Source organism: Uloborus diversus, chromosome 10 (assembly GCF_026930045.1).
Source record: "Uloborus diversus isolate 005 chromosome 10, Udiv.v.3.1, whole genome shotgun sequence".
Taxonomy (NCBI): domain Eukaryota; kingdom Metazoa; phylum Arthropoda; class Arachnida; order Araneae; family Uloboridae; genus Uloborus; species Uloborus diversus.
This window is the reverse complement of record NC_072740.1, coordinates 120443788-120459973: the sequence shown is the minus strand read 5'-3', so window position 1 is coordinate 120459973 and position 16186 is coordinate 120443788. Positions and strand designations below refer to the sequence as shown.

At 34.1% G+C, this 16186-nt stretch overlaps 1 protein-coding gene across 1 annotated transcript in view; it reads left to right on the top strand.

The window, feature by feature from the left end:
* Window positions 1-16186, top strand: part of LOC129231153 (uncharacterized) — a 102108-nt gene that overhangs the window by 55552 nt on the left and 30370 nt on the right. The window contains exons 10-16 of the mRNA XM_054865401.1: window positions 2707-2798; window positions 4323-4412; window positions 5802-6022; window positions 8715-8745; window positions 11707-11847; window positions 13535-13666; window positions 15623-15839. Of these exons, the coding sequence (XP_054721376.1) occupies window positions 2707-2798; window positions 4323-4412; window positions 5802-6022; window positions 8715-8745; window positions 11707-11847; window positions 13535-13666; window positions 15623-15839 (924 nt within the window). The remainder of the gene's footprint in view (window positions 1-2706; window positions 2799-4322; window positions 4413-5801; window positions 6023-8714; window positions 8746-11706; window positions 11848-13534; window positions 13667-15622; window positions 15840-16186) is intronic.

Sequence of the window (16186 nt, the reverse complement as noted above, 5' to 3'; positions counted from 1 at the left end):
AATCGACAGTACAAGTACAACAAGTGAGGCAAATTTTGGAGAAAAAAGAATATTTCAAGCGGTATCGAACCCGGGATGGATTGCAAAGGAATCGAGTTTGCTGACCACATACCCACCGAGCTGACGCTGATAAAAATCTCTACTAGCATATAAGCTGCACGTAAAACTTTAGAGGCTGTTTTCTCAGAATGTTCTGGCTAGTGAGCTTTATTACTTTACTGTGTGGACACTCTCAAGGGGTACTACTAATTTGCTAAATTTCATCCCAATCTGAATTAACCGATCTAAAGACCGTAAGGTCTCCTTGTTAGTATTGTGTGTACCTCATTAGTACTGTTACCTGCGTCATTAGTCCCCATCCATAAAGTAAACTAATCCTTTTCATCAAAGATTCCCATCTTTTCTGCATCCTTCACCCAAGCCCATGGTAAACGTAAAGCCCTGAATCTTAGAATAAAGAAGCTACTTGTCCGACATCGCGCCATCTTGGGGCTAAAAGATGCTTTCTTCCTATGTTTGCTATGGTGAAATAGCTTGTTTTGCTTCTTGATCGTGGTTTCTTATTAACTCTATGTTAACCCACAATCAAGAAGCAAAACACAATACTTCATTATAGCATACATAGGAAGAAAGCTGAGTTTAGCCCCAAGATGATGGACGTGTCCTTACACCACCTACGATCTAGGGCTTTACATATACGTAAACAGCGACTAGCCCCTTTACGTTTCACTCTCCTAATTGTGTTGTTGTTTTTTAAAAGCACCATCACATTGGTGAAACTTATGACTAAAAGGATGGTTGAAGCTAATTTTTTCTCGGTTTACCTTTTTTCGGGAAGAAACATTGAACCTTATTTTTTAGAACGTATAACTTCTGGAATGTTTTCAATATCTGCATCTAAGACAGAAATGCTTATTCCAACTTACCTTCAATTAATCTCTTTGTTACTGTCCCTAAATGCTGAAAGAGATAAACTGTACCTTATTCAATAGATGTGTTGTTTTTTAATCAGGGGTTCCCATCCCCTAAGAGCAACGGCGCACCCCCTAAATATCGCGAACTACCCCCAAAGAGCAAGAATCCCCAACGGAGAAAAATGCCCCTCACCCCACCCCTAAAAAATTCAATGGCGAAGTCTGCGCCACGACCCCCGGGCACCCCTGTTTTAATGACATCCAAGTAGCAGCGACTCGGAACATCTCCAAGCTTGCTCTACCTGGAAAAAAAACTTCATTTTCAGGATATAAATACTGTTTTTAAGTTTTGATTAACCCAAATAATGTATTTTACAACTACTTACTACTTATTACATTTTTTTACGCCGAGAAGGTACACTAAGTGTCCAAAAAAAAAAAGTCGCGGTCGAATTTTAAACGTTCCAATTTTGGAAGAAGATGATTCGATGAGTATTACAGATATTTGCATAAATCTTTGCTCGACGAAAGCTAAAAATGCGGGCGTTACACTAGAAGACTGTTTAGTTCGAAGTAAGCATGGCTGGAATCGGTAGTTGTGTTCGAGGAAGTGATGTAACAGAGTTCAAAAAGGGGCAAATTGTTGACCTGTACCAAAGTGGGACAAAATGCAAAGACATAGTTGAAATTAGTGGTATAGGATTGCGAAATGTTCAAGGCATTATTAAAAGGTGGAAAGGTGGCGGAGAAGCTACCTGTTCGTGACATCTTTGTGGTCGTAAATCCATTCTGGACGAATGTGACCGGCGTTCTCTGAAGCGATTAGTGAAGAAAACTCACAAGAAATCGCCATTCAACTCACAGCACTCTTCAACGAGGGAAGTAAAACAATTTGCAAGCATACAATTCGACGCGAACTTCAAAAATTGGGACTAAGACGCTGTGTTGCAATAAGGAAGCCACTTGTGAGTGCCATTAATCGAAGAAAGAGACTGCAATTTGCAAAAGATCATAAAAATTGGACTGTTAATGATTGGGGAAAGGTCATGTGGTCCGATGAGTCGAGATTTACGCTCTTTCATAGGGACGGACGCGTCAGGGTTCGAAGAGAGCCACACAAAGCAATGAACCCTACATGTATCGTTTCCACTGTGCACTCTTTCGGAGGCAGTGTAATGATCTGGGGTTGTTTCTGTGCATCTGGACTAGACTCGGCTGCATTGTGCACTAACCAAATGAAGTCTGCACAGTACCTTAACATCTTGGATGATCATGTTGTGCCATCTATGGACTTTAATTTTTCTGTCGGTAGTGGTGTGTTCCAAGACGATAACGCCAAAGTACACCGGGCTACAATTGTTAAATTTTGGTTCGATGAGCAAGATGCATCATTTCAACACATGATTTGATCACCACAAAGTGAAGACCTAAATCCGATCAAGAATCTGTGGGATGTACTCGAAAAGGATTTAAGATCACGCACCACAATTCCTTCATCTATCGAACGTTTAGGAGATCTCTTGATTTAATTGTGGGCGAAAATAAAAACGGATACTCTACAAAAGCTCACTGAAGAAATGCCACGGCGTATGATAGCTGTAATATACACAAAAGGTGGTCCAACCAAATATTAAGGCAAGCGACTTATTTTTTTTTTTTTTTTTTTTTGGACACGTAGTGTATTAAACGTACACCAGTAACCTACTATTAAAAAACAGGATTTTTAAAGTGAAAAAATAAAAAATATAAATCCAAGTGTACGAGCACCTTAAATTCACCTCCTTTCTTACAGGTTCGCCAAACTCTCTGTTAACTATTCCGCGTTGCCCTGCTTTTGATTTCGGTGAACAAGAAGATGCGCATTTTCTTTTCCCGTCGCCTTCGGTAAGTTTTGTTAGCTATTTTTGTTCATGCTTTAATTGCTTTCCAAGGAAATACACGTATAGTAAATCATAATGAAAATAATTTTAAAATAAATGCATAATAATAAAAGAAAAACAAAACCAGGCAGCAACCGAAAGAGTATATTGAGATACAGATATCAGAGCAATAGATATAATTGAGAAAATCATGTCTTACTTGAGAAATAATAAACATGATTTTCCTAAAGGATTGAGAAAACTTACACAGAACATCGATTCGCCACAATTAATTTCAATTAAAATATTTCTTATTTTAAATTTTAAATCGGTGTTTAACTCAATACACGAGTGGTGTTATGCCAACTTGAATCCGAAATTGAAAGAAAGCAAGATGTATTCTCCCTCGGATCACACTAACTCTTTTGTTAATCTTACGACAGAGACCAATTCTAGTTAATTACATAGCTGAATGTGATGAATATTTAACTGGAAACTTACCCTAGAAGATTTCGTGCTGGCAAAACTTGGTCGCAAATCTGTTTTAAACCTTTTTCAGCGGTAACCAATAACTTGAAATATGAAACATAAGATGACTTAATTTATTACACAGGGGACTTATTGGAAATGTGTTTGAGTCGTTACTGTAGAGTCGCGGGTTCGATGAAAGCTGGTCGAAAACCCTACGTATTCGGTAATGGTGATTGGTGGTCTAGTACACGTTAAATCTGCAGTAGACACAAAGTCCTCCAAGATCCCATTTCTAATCAAAACCACTTTCGGTACTAATCAAGGTTGCCAAACTTCTACTCTGGATCAGAAAACAGAACTGTCTTCAGGGTTCCGTCCAACAGCTAAAACCACGTTTGTAGGTTACTACCCGCTAAATAGAGAAAAAGGTTGACGGAATAGCTTAAAAATAAACAGTAACAAAATGTTGCTCATCAAATAACTTTATATTACTTAGCAATTAACTCCAAAAGGATTTTATTAACTAAACTAGTTCATTCAAATTAACAATTGACTTGTAAACCTTTTATGAAGCAACTTTCGCATCCGCCATTTTGTTTCATTCTGAATTATGTTTTTTTTTAAACTAACACCAACCTAACATCATCATTGTTCTTACCTTATAAGAGGAGGTTTATTTATTTTCTTATTTATTCTTATTCTGAGTTAAAAATAGGAATGGTTGTCCAGCTCTTAACTGTTAGAACAATCTAAAACACAGATTGAGGAATGTTCGGTTTCCATTAGAACATTATTTATTGCAAGCAACACATTATTTTTCGATACATAAACGTTTGAAAACAGTTTGTTTCTTTTTTAGAGGTGACATAATTAAAGCTTCAAACCCCGCTCTAGAGAATGGTGAATAATCTAATAAGAGATCATAAATTAGAAAGATATAACTTTTTCAAATTTCATGCTTGTTTTATGAGTAATAATATTTACTACATTCGTAAATTACATGTTGAAATTAAAGAACCAGAAAAACACTATGGTATCAACTGAATAAATGATTTTTTTTTTCTTTTTCAATTTTTAGGAACCTGAAGGATATCAAAGTATTAAACCCGAAATGCAGAGAGAAAAGTCAAATCCCGAGTCAGTCCAAAGTTCTTCCCAATTAAGTGATGTATGTTTCTTTTAGAAGCCTTTGGAATAATACATTGATACCTAAACAAAATTTTTGTTTTGAGTTGGAATAAAATGTCTTTTCAAAAGCTTGCGTTCTGGCTAAAAAGTAGCCATATTGAATGATAGTCGTGAGACCGGCATTCATAAAGACAAAAGTTTTTTGCACACTTGCATAGGGATAAACCACAATGAATATAAACAACCAGGGATTGGTCACTAATGGAAATGCTTACTCAGAGACAAGCCACAACGGAATTGCTTACTCAGGTACAAGCCGTAATAGAAATGCTTACTCAGGGACAAGTCACAATAAAAAAGCTTACTCAGGGAAAAGATACAATGGAAATGCTTACTCAGGGATAGACAACAATGGAAATGCACATCTAAGGAAAGACAACAGTACACATTCCACCCTTCGTAAACTTACTTAAATAGACAAACTAACTTAACCGCCTTTGCACGTAGCATTTCATATGACTCTCAGAATAATTTCAAAGAAAAAACACTACCGAATAAACCGATGTAAGGAGTTGAAAAATAAAAATTATTTATAGCATTACAAATTTATTGAAAGCGACTTTTTAGTGCAAAAAATGAACAGAAATACGAAATTTTTTATATTGGGTCTGCACACTCGTCATAAATGCTTAACATTCGAATGTTGACCACGTACCCTTTAAATACATGATCCATTTTCAAGTGTGCCAGTACACACCTACTTATTTTATTCTATTGAATTTTAGTTGTCATTCTCTAAGTTTACTTTTATAAAAATGTAAAAGGAGTTTCGTTCCAAGTTGTTTGACACATTTTCCCAAAATACTAGTGTAAGAAGAAGATATTTTATGGAATTTGTATCATGTATCTAGCAGATCAAAAGTCAGCAATGACTCAAGTTTTTTGTGGTCAGCATTCGAGAGTTAACCAAATAAAAGAAAAATTTGATATTAGCACTTATTTAATTATTTTTCGTATAATACAGAAAAAAAAAAGTATTTTTTCTGGAAACCAATGAGCAGGAAAAAAACAATGACCAGTGAAGGTCAAAAGAATGATATCACTCGTTTTGAAAATGAATACAGGAACTTAAATCATTGCTGAAAATTTCAATTATAAAAAAAGAAAAAACAACTGGACGTAAAAAACATGCGAAACCTTTAGCGTACACGTTGATGCTAAATAAACTAATACATAAATGCTATTCGTTATTGTCTTACATCTTACCTTTCCTTTTAGCATGGAATCGAACTGAAATCTCTTTCGAAAACAACAATAGTGTACATCCTTTAATTTTCGTTTCTCACTCTAATGTTTTAAACCTTCATGTAAAAAATTAAAAGCATGTAACATTCAAGTTCATAACTTGTATCCTATTCCTTTTCTCAAGACTTCCCAAAAGAAAAAAGACACCAACAAGTTGAAAACATTAATGCCAGAGCTGATGGAAAACTCAGAAACAGAATCTGCGAAGGGAAGTTTTGAATGTGAACCGTCTGATGCTACGTTCAACTTGGAATCGTCAGTTGCGCCATTTACAGATATCGCTTTTCCTAGTTTGCCCAACACGTTTTTAGCTAAGCTCGGAGTGCACAAGGATAGTCCTCTATCGTAAGTTGCATACTTCTTATTATTTTCATTACACGTGTATATCGAGACTTTTGCTATTTATGATGAATTAATTTATATAATAACTTTAATATTGATTTATTTTCACGATAACAGAGAATCAGTTATTTGATAACAACTAGTTGTTTCATAGAATAACAAGACAAACATAATTTTTCAACTATCATATACTTTAATTGACTTGTGTAGTAACTTCATGAAATACATAGTTATTCTAAGAAATAGTTGAACTTTAACTGTAAGATATACACAAAAATCACTTCACATCTACTCTGATTGTTTTACTCGGTAATCAAAAACACTGTCCTGGATTTTGCATTAAATTAATTAAGGCCTTAAAAAAGGTACTGCATCTAGTTTTACTGTTATATTAGAAATATCAAAGAGCTTTTTGTACATTACTTGGAAAACTTCAGTATAAGCTCCTCTTCTTTTGCTGAGTAATCCCCACAAGTGCAATTTCATTAAACTGGTTAAAAGTCAAAGCAACGAACAATGGTTTTGCTTGTATCGGAATCTTCTTCCATAAGTACGGCGATCATGAATGTTGTACCACTACAATACAGATTTAAACTCAGTCTAACTCAACACGTCTACTCACGCTAACATGATATTGATTGCTATGAACTAAGGCTGCGTTCGGAAACAATCCACCAGCTACACCGTATGGTTAGTCCGGATGCGGTTACAACGTCACTAGTATTTTTCAGGTGAGCCCGGTAGAACAGCTAGGGTTTCCTGACGCTCGTATTTACAGCGCGGTAGTTCTAGTAAAGCAGCAAATGACGCTCCAATCAAAGCGTAACTTCCGTTAAGGGAGAATCACGTGAGTAACGATCAAAACTTGAAATACGACAGGATTGGTCAATACATACCACGTGATCTCGCTAACCACATCCAGACGGCGGTGCGAGCGGCTGCAACTGGGTCAACCGTCAGAGAGCGACCGTGCAATTAACTCTGGTAGGTGACGTCACCGGTTTGCTTGCGGTGCCCCCGGTGCAATCGTTCCTTACTTCCGAACATACCCTAACTGATGGGTGAATTTACTTCACGTTTGACTTTACGTAGTGACGTCAGCGAGGTCGCGCAGATACTTCAAGGTTAAAGAGAAATCACCAATATTTAAACTACATTCAATTGTTCCATAGTGTGTCTCTGATAATAACCTTGACAAAGTTTACATCATTTTGGGGTAATAGGGAAAGGTAATTGACGCTGAGTTGAGATGAGAGTTACTTTTGTAGTATATTTGTATTCCTACTCAAATCCGTGCCATCACGTTCTGTTTTCACTGAGCTGTCGAAAAAGAGGTAAACGTTGTTAATGTTATTGCTCAATTTATCAGAGCCACGCCATATAATGTTACATTGGTTTCGTACGAATCGCTTATCCTTGTTTCTCTTGCAGTTTATTTTAAAAGCATTGTGTAGGCCTATTTCTATGAACCTGCATTTGGATGTCACGTCACAGATTGAATTCTTTTATGTTCCATTGTTTTATTTATCAATTTTTTCTCATAAGCTGGCGTCGTTTTGCCCTAAAAATTTCAAGTTATGTCGAAAAAAAAAAGAAATATTACTTTACGAAATATTTATACAATCTATTTTAGCTTATGCTTTAAAGACCTAGATATTAACAGAAAGAAATGAATTAACAGCATTACTTTCAAGAGCAAAATGTTAAGAAAATCTTCAATGTCATAATAAGTAGCGAAATCCGGACAAAAATGCTTTATACCGAACTTTACAACGTTGATATAATAGAATGCATTCAATTCAACAGAAAGACATCACATGTTTTGAGAATTATTAATCTTTTAGGAAAGATATGAAATGTAAATTTTTTTTTTGTTTTGTTTAAACCTTTCAATCATTCAGGGGGCCCTTTTGAAATTCTTTGACTATCTCAAGTTGTTGGCCCAGCAATATCTGAAAAAAAAAAAAAAAAAAAAAAACAAGCATTTGCGAAACAAAACGGATATACTGCCTACTTTTTCAGCGACACGCTTCATATATTGATTGGTAGTCTTAATGAAATCACTGTCTTTCTCTGTTTCCAAATTTATGTCAAAAACTGTCGAACATTTTTATTCTTCGTGGAAACTTCATGTTGTAGTGCATTAAGAGTTTTCTGTTTCATCTTACTTATCCGTAAAAGTAATGATTTAATATTTTGAAATACTATTTGTAACCATCTATATTTCCTATCACTAGTAAGATATAAAGAAATGAGCCACAAAGCGATTCCTAATCAATAAATTGTGTACCAATACTTAACATTTTCCCTTCTGAGCAATTCCTGTAGACGTGTGCTTCAGAAAGTAGTAACTTTTAATAGCTTTATTAAAAGCATAATAAGTTTCAGAAAGGTATAAATCAAAATCAATTGGGTGTTCCTTGATATTCAATAAGTTACGCGTCTTTTACAACGCAATTCTTCATACACCGAGCATGGGCAAGCGGAAAAATCTCCAAGCTCAAAAATACAGCTTCATTTTCATTGTACTGTCTACTGTCGGCTCAAATGAATTACTCTCAGTTCATTTGCAAACATGGCCCACCGAATTGGAAATTGTACCTTCAGTTAAACGGGGCCTGTCTTTAAGCTCAGACTGGAAAGTGTTATCTAAATTCTGAAATGCTTCATTAATTTGCTATTTTTTCCCTTTTAGTGTTGAAGGGTTTGATGAACAAGAATTAGAGGTAAGATTTTAATGTACAATAGTTTATCTATTCAGTGTCTACCAAAATACTTTTTTTTTTTTTAATCGCAATTTCTTGCTATCTTAATTTCTACCTAGCTCAATGCCTTGAAAAAGAATGTCCAGAGTCTTAAAGATTGTACGGGAGTTGGTGAGCAAAGGGAGGAGCAGCACCCTAGTAGGGGAAGTTAGGGAGATTTGACCCATAGGAAGATTCGACCCATGAGGATTTTTTCTATGAAAAGAATAGTTAAGGAAACTTTGATCATATTATTAGTTGACCAGTCACACAATAGCGTTTTGCCATTTTAGGCTAAGCCATTTCAGAATTATCAGTGTTTTTCAAGAAATTCAGTGTTAAATGATACTGCACCTAAAAAGTAAATTTTGAATATTTTGGAATTTTTTAGATTTTCTCCTCCAGTTTTGAGGGGAATGTACTTAAAAAGTATACATATTTTAGTCACTTTTCTAGATATCTATTGATATACAGTTATTTTATATAACTTTAATCTAAGTTGCTAAAAATGTAATGTAAACAAAAGGAAGCTAAGAAGCTTTGATATCAAGCTAACTACTTGACCCAAAGACGAATTTGATGGTTTTGTTTACTTTGATGTTTTTTCAATGAAATTTTATTTTTGAATAGATAGAATATTGTGATTTAGGCCTAATGATTTGATTTTATTGATCTGAGTTGCAAAAAATTTAAGGTAAACAAGAAAAAGCTATCTTAGGGAGCTTTGACCCAAGCTAACTGGGAAACTTGACCCAAAGAATAATTTGACGTTTTTTCAATGAATTTTTGTTTATGAATAGCTAAAATATTGTGATTTAGACCTTAATGATTTGCTTTTATTTAAGCAATAACTTTAATATTGTAAATATTAAGGGGGAATCTTTTTTTTAATTAAAGAATAACTAAAATATTTTGGTCTAATAAATTGTTTTTATTTGACAAATAATTAAAATACTAATGATCTTTAATCCCATGATTTGTTTCTTAATAAAATAACTAAAATATTGTTTAGGTCACAGCTAGTAAAATTTTGAATTAGACTTCTGCTTTTCTGCTGATGCGCAATAAGATTAATTTTAAAAGCATCTGTAACACTTCACCTAAAGAGTGAACATTAGTTCATTCACTTCAGATATCACTTATTAAAGCAAAAAACACCATCAAACCTGCGTTTTTGATTTCATTATCTTATGAGTCCTCTTACATACATGCGGGTGGTTATGTTTCCCTAGGTGTTGCGTCAAGTCTCCCTAGCTCTAGGTAGAGATCCTAAATACGGAGAGATTGGACAACTTCGGAACGACGGCCATCTTATGTCCAAAGATGCTCGCTTCCCGTTGACCGTAATGAATCTTCTGCCCCAAATATCACTGTACACTGTATCGAAAAAAATGGAAGTTAGTTATGATATTATGAAATGCAATGTGCAGATCACAAATATCTGTTTGTTTTCCATCTTTATGAACAAGTGTTTGAGAAAAAAGAATTCTTTGTAAGCGCTATAACGATACAAAACGATTGGCGCCGGATTGACAGACTTGGCGCTCACTCCATTTAATGAAAATACGAGGAGAAGAAAAATCAGTCTGTTCTTTAAAGATTTTATGTCCTATATTCCGTGGAAAAGCTAAAAATTCACAAGGTGAAGCGTTTCGAGCTGACAACACTTGGACTAAACATGGCGAAGATCGGCGCGCCGTTGTCCAATCTCTCCGTATATAGGATCTCTAGCTCTAGGGACACTCGACCCATTTGCAGACGTGATGAATATAATTTTTTGTATCATTTCTACTTAGAATTATGCTGTTATTTTTAGCCATAATAATGCGCAAAATGGAAAACTATCTATGTATATTTTTTATTTCAATCTAACAATTCTACAAAAAAAAATGGAAATAAAAAAACAAAAATTGGGTCAAGAGTCTCCCTAGTTTCCCCTATGTGTATTTTTTGGGAAAACTTTTAAATGTTACCTTTATTCTACGGGTAACTGACCGACATTTCTAAAGCAAACTAATAAGTACACTTTGTAACACCTAATGCAAAATACAGTGAAATTCTGTTACAACAAATTCGGGGACCGCAAACTTCGTTCGCTGTAACAGGAATTTTGCTGGAACGGAGTTCAAGCAATGTAATGGAAATTAAATCAGGACCGAAATTTTTTTTCGTTAAAACGAGAATTTCGTTGAATTGGTGTTCGTTGCAATGGAATTTCAGTGTAAACATTACACAGAAGTTTTCCCCTGGATTAGGATTTTTTAGCAGAATTTCATGCTATAGTTGAATTTCCAAAATTAGTTTCGGATGATTTTTAAAAAATTGTGAAGTACATATTAACTTACTAACATGCTGCTTTCTTTCTTATCTCACAGTTTACCACGTTTTTAAAAGTCTAGAATTATCCAAAATGTAAAAATTATCTATAAGCTTTTGTGGTACAATATGATTAAAGTGAAAAACCAACGTAAATAAAGCACAAATTCTGAAGAAAATACAGCACGTTGCTATTTCAAGGCTACAATGGAATCTCTTCATCAGTGCAAGAAGTTCACCAACGCAACCAAAAGTCGCGAGAGAACTGACTGCTAAAAAAATAAAGCGCAACTTTTCTTCAGAATTTGTGCTTTATTTACGTTGGTTTTTCACTTTGATCACATCCAAAATGTATTTTGAGAATTTAACTACACCATTCAACTCGGGTGAAAAATGCAATAATTCAGTGCAAGAGCTCTGTATAACATATATTTTGCGTTGAATGTTGCAAAATACTTAAGTTTTGCTTTAAAGATGTCATTCCCCAGTGGAATTGCTCATGGGTTTAGGACCATTGTTTTCGTCTACTGCATTTTTAATAGAATTAAAGATTTCGCTTACTGCTTTAAATTTTAATGAAAATTAATTAGCAAACTAATTGATCTGATTTGTTTAACTTTGTTTCAGAGCAAATTCGTGGCCTTATCGCTGGCGTTTAAAACTGACCGTACTACGTTGAATAAAAGAATTGATCTTCATAAAAGACAAAGAGATATGGCAGAGAAGAATGTGGAAAATGAGTTTCAAGCAATGAGAGAGCACCTAAACGTATGTTTTTTTTTTTTTTTTTTTGTTTGTTTTGTTACTTTGCTACTCACATCATAAGAACCCAATCCCAATATCAAAAAATATGCTATTTGGGAGGTACATCCAGGGCTTGTGATCAACCGGTATTTTTCACGGGAGACAGTCCCTCTTCCCTTCCCTTTTTGAAAGTTTATGCACCAAAATTTCTTCTTTCAAAAGTTTTAAAGACTTGTTCACCGCTATCAGCGAAAAATAACCAAATAAGTCACGGTTTTGCTGTTGTTCAAAACACAGCAATTTTGAACGATTTTTGATGTTGTTGAGTATTCGGGGGCATTCCCCTAACCTTTACAAATATTTCATCAAAAGAATAGCATTTTTCTTTTTGGCATATGAAAACTGGTATTAAGTTGACGCAAGTAAAACCACAAAAAACTCTTGGAAAGAATCATTGGATGATTCCAGATCGAAATTTAATTATGATGTAATTTACTTCGATAAATACATTTTCTATTTATAATCAGCAAATTATTTATTCGTGTTCTTAGCTCGATCAATATGAGTAACTATTTCAGTTTTAATTGTTTGTTTTTTATCTCGTGGGATAACATTTCACTAGATAAATATTTGAATTTTTAACATTTCCATTTTAAGAAAAGTTTTTGGAGTATTAATGTTTTACAAATATTAGAAAAAGATTCATTGTTTGTGTTTTAGTTTGTATTATGCATAGCCCTCTGATTTCTTTGTTTATTAATGTATAGAAAATGCATGTACGCGTTCATGCGTATGATGCACTGATGTTATAACTAATTTAATTGTTCTGTGTGTATAGGGGGGGGGGGGCGCGCTAGCTCTTCGGACGGCCCTGCCACTGTCCCCTCCCACCCATTCGGTATGGCCAAGGGCGCCCATATGCAAAATTGTCAAGGGGGGGGCTCAAATATTTTCCTCATGGTTTAGCAGGATATTTTCCCGTGGAAACTGATTTCAGTGCAGATTAGAGTTATTAAAATTTGACATTTTTAATAACTTATTCATTAACGGCTGAAGAAGAAATGTTTTTACATTTTTGCAAAGAAAAATTAGTTAACGCAAGGAAATTCTAAAATATAAATGGGGGGGGGGGCGCTTGAGTCCCCACTTGTTCCCCCCCCCCCCGTATGGGTGCTCTTGTATATAGCCACTGCCGGATCTAGGGGGGTGGGCAAGCCGGGGTTCTTGTTCCGAGCGGCAACCTCAGGTGGGCGGCAAATTCAAGTCGTTCTTCCGGCAGGAAAAATACGTTTATTATAAGAAATTCAACAAAGTACACGAAGGATTAAAAGTTTAGAATATGAAACTAAAAAAGAAAAAAGAAAAGAAAAGAAAAAATGCAAAAGTTAATTAAACTAAGAAAGTTTAACTTGACAGGCAGGATCAAAGTTGTATAGGTGGGATTTTATGCTTTCTCTTTTACTTTGCTGACCCCTTATTCAAAACTTATTCATAAATTCACTGCCAAGTAATTGAATAAAAAAATTTCTATGCGTTGTGAATATGAATAGCTCTTTCTTTGTTTTATTGTGTTTATAATGATATCTGTACACTTCTTCATGTTACGTTTCTGATTTCGATTTTTGTTTTTGGTTGCATGTTGCCTACTTCATAAATTCATTATCATGTTTAACATCTTTAACCAACTGATAAGTTCATTGCTCTTTTCCAGACTCTTAACCTTAAAGCTGTTGGTTCTGATATTCGAGATCTCATTTCAAAGATACAGAATCATCTGGATATTGCACAGCAAGCTACTTCAAGATTATCAGGACGCGCTGAGATATATGGATCTGTGCAACAGGTAAATACATATATTTCAGAGTTGAAAACTTTCCCGATTTTGATGGAGGCCACCAGTTTTTTTTTTAGAAAATCTCCCGTTTAATAATTTATTTTTCCAAGATCATTTGCTGAGGTATTTTAATACTTTGCGAAATGATGAGATTAAAGATTCCTCATTGCATGATAATCAATTTAAATGCCTTATGATATTTTCATGCCTCATGATATTTTCTTTCAATTTGCACCGTAAAATGTGCGGCAAACTTTGTAGAATGAAGCAATTAGCACTCACACTTCTTACTTTTTCAATCCTCATTATTTTTTTGACATACCAGTTCTAGTATTATAAATTAATCTATTGGAATGTTTTAATGAAATGAACCTGATAAAGCAGTGAGAAACAAATGGGTGGAAAGTGCCAAAGTTAAAAATCTAGAGATAATTAGTCCAAATGGTAGCAAAACCTCTCCTCCGTTTTTCGGCAATAGATGGTACTAGTAGCTCTGATGGGTGCTAATATACAGCATGAGTTAGGAAAAAAAATCAATTGAAAGCCTACTTAGGATCTGAACTGAAAACGCGCTTACTGGAAACTTCAAAAATTCCACTTACACCCCTTTTCTTCTCAGTGCCTCATGTATTTTTTCAGAAATTACTTCTCGTAAGATATGTTTAAATGTAGCAACCAGGTAACCCGGGTGGTAGATTTCAGGAAGTTTTACGACTCCAGTGATTAGCGTGGTAAGTGTTCATTGAACGTTTTCATGTACAATCGGCCAACCGGTAAGCTCTTAGAGCACTCCTAGTTAGTCAGTATTGAGTCTAGATTAAACGAGCACTCTATTCAAACGTACCCTATCTAACATTTTTCGAACTGAAAAATGCTGATATATTTTGGAGATAAAATTGTTTTTATTAAATACTTTTGCATCCAGCAAAATTTGCAGTTATTTTAAAAAATAGTAAATATTTGTACTCATCCTACATTCAATTTGCTTATTTCATTTATTACTGTATTTTTTAATTTCATTTTAACTATTATTAAATTATTAGACTAGTTACTCATTTTATAGAAAAGGCTAAATTTTATGCTAATAACCTTAATTTTTTCTTGGTTTTCAAAATAAAATCCGTTTATAAGTTTTCTTTATTTTAATTCATATTTAAACTCTACCCTGATGCCTACTAACGTTAGAAGAGAAATAGAAATCTGTAGATAACTTGTTAATTAATTTATTTATTTGAGAAGCCTGAGAAGAAATGAAAGAAATTGATGTGCATTAAAAATTGTAAAAACTTTCAGCTTAAATGTTTAGAGGAATGACAATGTGTAATTGCAGGCAGAACTGAAATCAAAAGTGACAAATTACATAAAATTTGCATCCAGAATCTATGAGCAAATGGTTGAGCATGCATTGTTTTTAAAGAAGCACACAATATGTTGCTTCTTCATAAAATGTGCAGCAATTGTGTCACACTTTAATTTTAAAGGTGATTCTTTTTAAAACAGTAAATTATTGTACTATTTTGGAAAACTAATTAGTAAAGAACAATGTTTTAAAGTGAATGAAATTGTTTATGACTTCTTCATTTGTCTACTTATCCTGTGAAACTAATCCATAAAGAAGGGAATTAATTTTTGATCTTGAAAGATCAAATGTTTAAGAGATTTTGTTCTGGTTAACCTGAAAAAATAACAAGTTTTCATAATTTTTTTAATGCTTAAACAATTGATTCCTGTATTTTGGTACTTTTAAATAAAAATTGACATAAATCGTTGATATCCTGCTTTAAAATGTTTTTCAATGAAAACATTTGTCATAATATATTCTAGAAAAAAAGTTGAGTCAAAACAGAAGTGTTAATAAACAGTATAATCATTTTTATTATGCTTTAAAACAATGCTAACTGCATTTAATTTAACTTTGAACCATTTTTATATGGATAATTTCCATTCCTTTCATTTATGATGTAGGAAGAGCGGGTTAGTCGTGCCTTTGAAGTTTTGGTGTTGCACGTCGATCATCTGAAGCGGTTATTTGATAAAGAGCACAAAGAGCTTGAAGAAACACGGAAACTGTTAACTGACAGTCATGCATTCAGAAGAGAACTGGGAGCAGATATAATATCAGAAGATCAGAAGAAGTACCTTAAATCCTTTGCTTTGCCTATTGGGACCATTAAATCAGTAAGTTCTTGAAGATTTGCCTAAGATAAGCGATCTTCACTTCTGTGCTCATAACAATATAAAATAAAGCTATAATAAAAATATGTATGAAATTGCCTCACACTCATTCTTTTTCTTTTAATTATACTTCTTAAACACATTTGGAAGGAAATATGCTTTACTTTGCTTTACTTTTGGCATTTACTTTAACTAACATAGGAAAATATTTAGAGTCCTAAAGAACTGTATTCTACTGCTCTAGCTGTACGCTTTTAATTTCAACTATAAGCTTTGTGCTTAACCATTAATATCTTAATGTAACTTCCAATGCCAATGGGTAAAGTTACAGTAGAGTCTCGACTAACGCGAGGG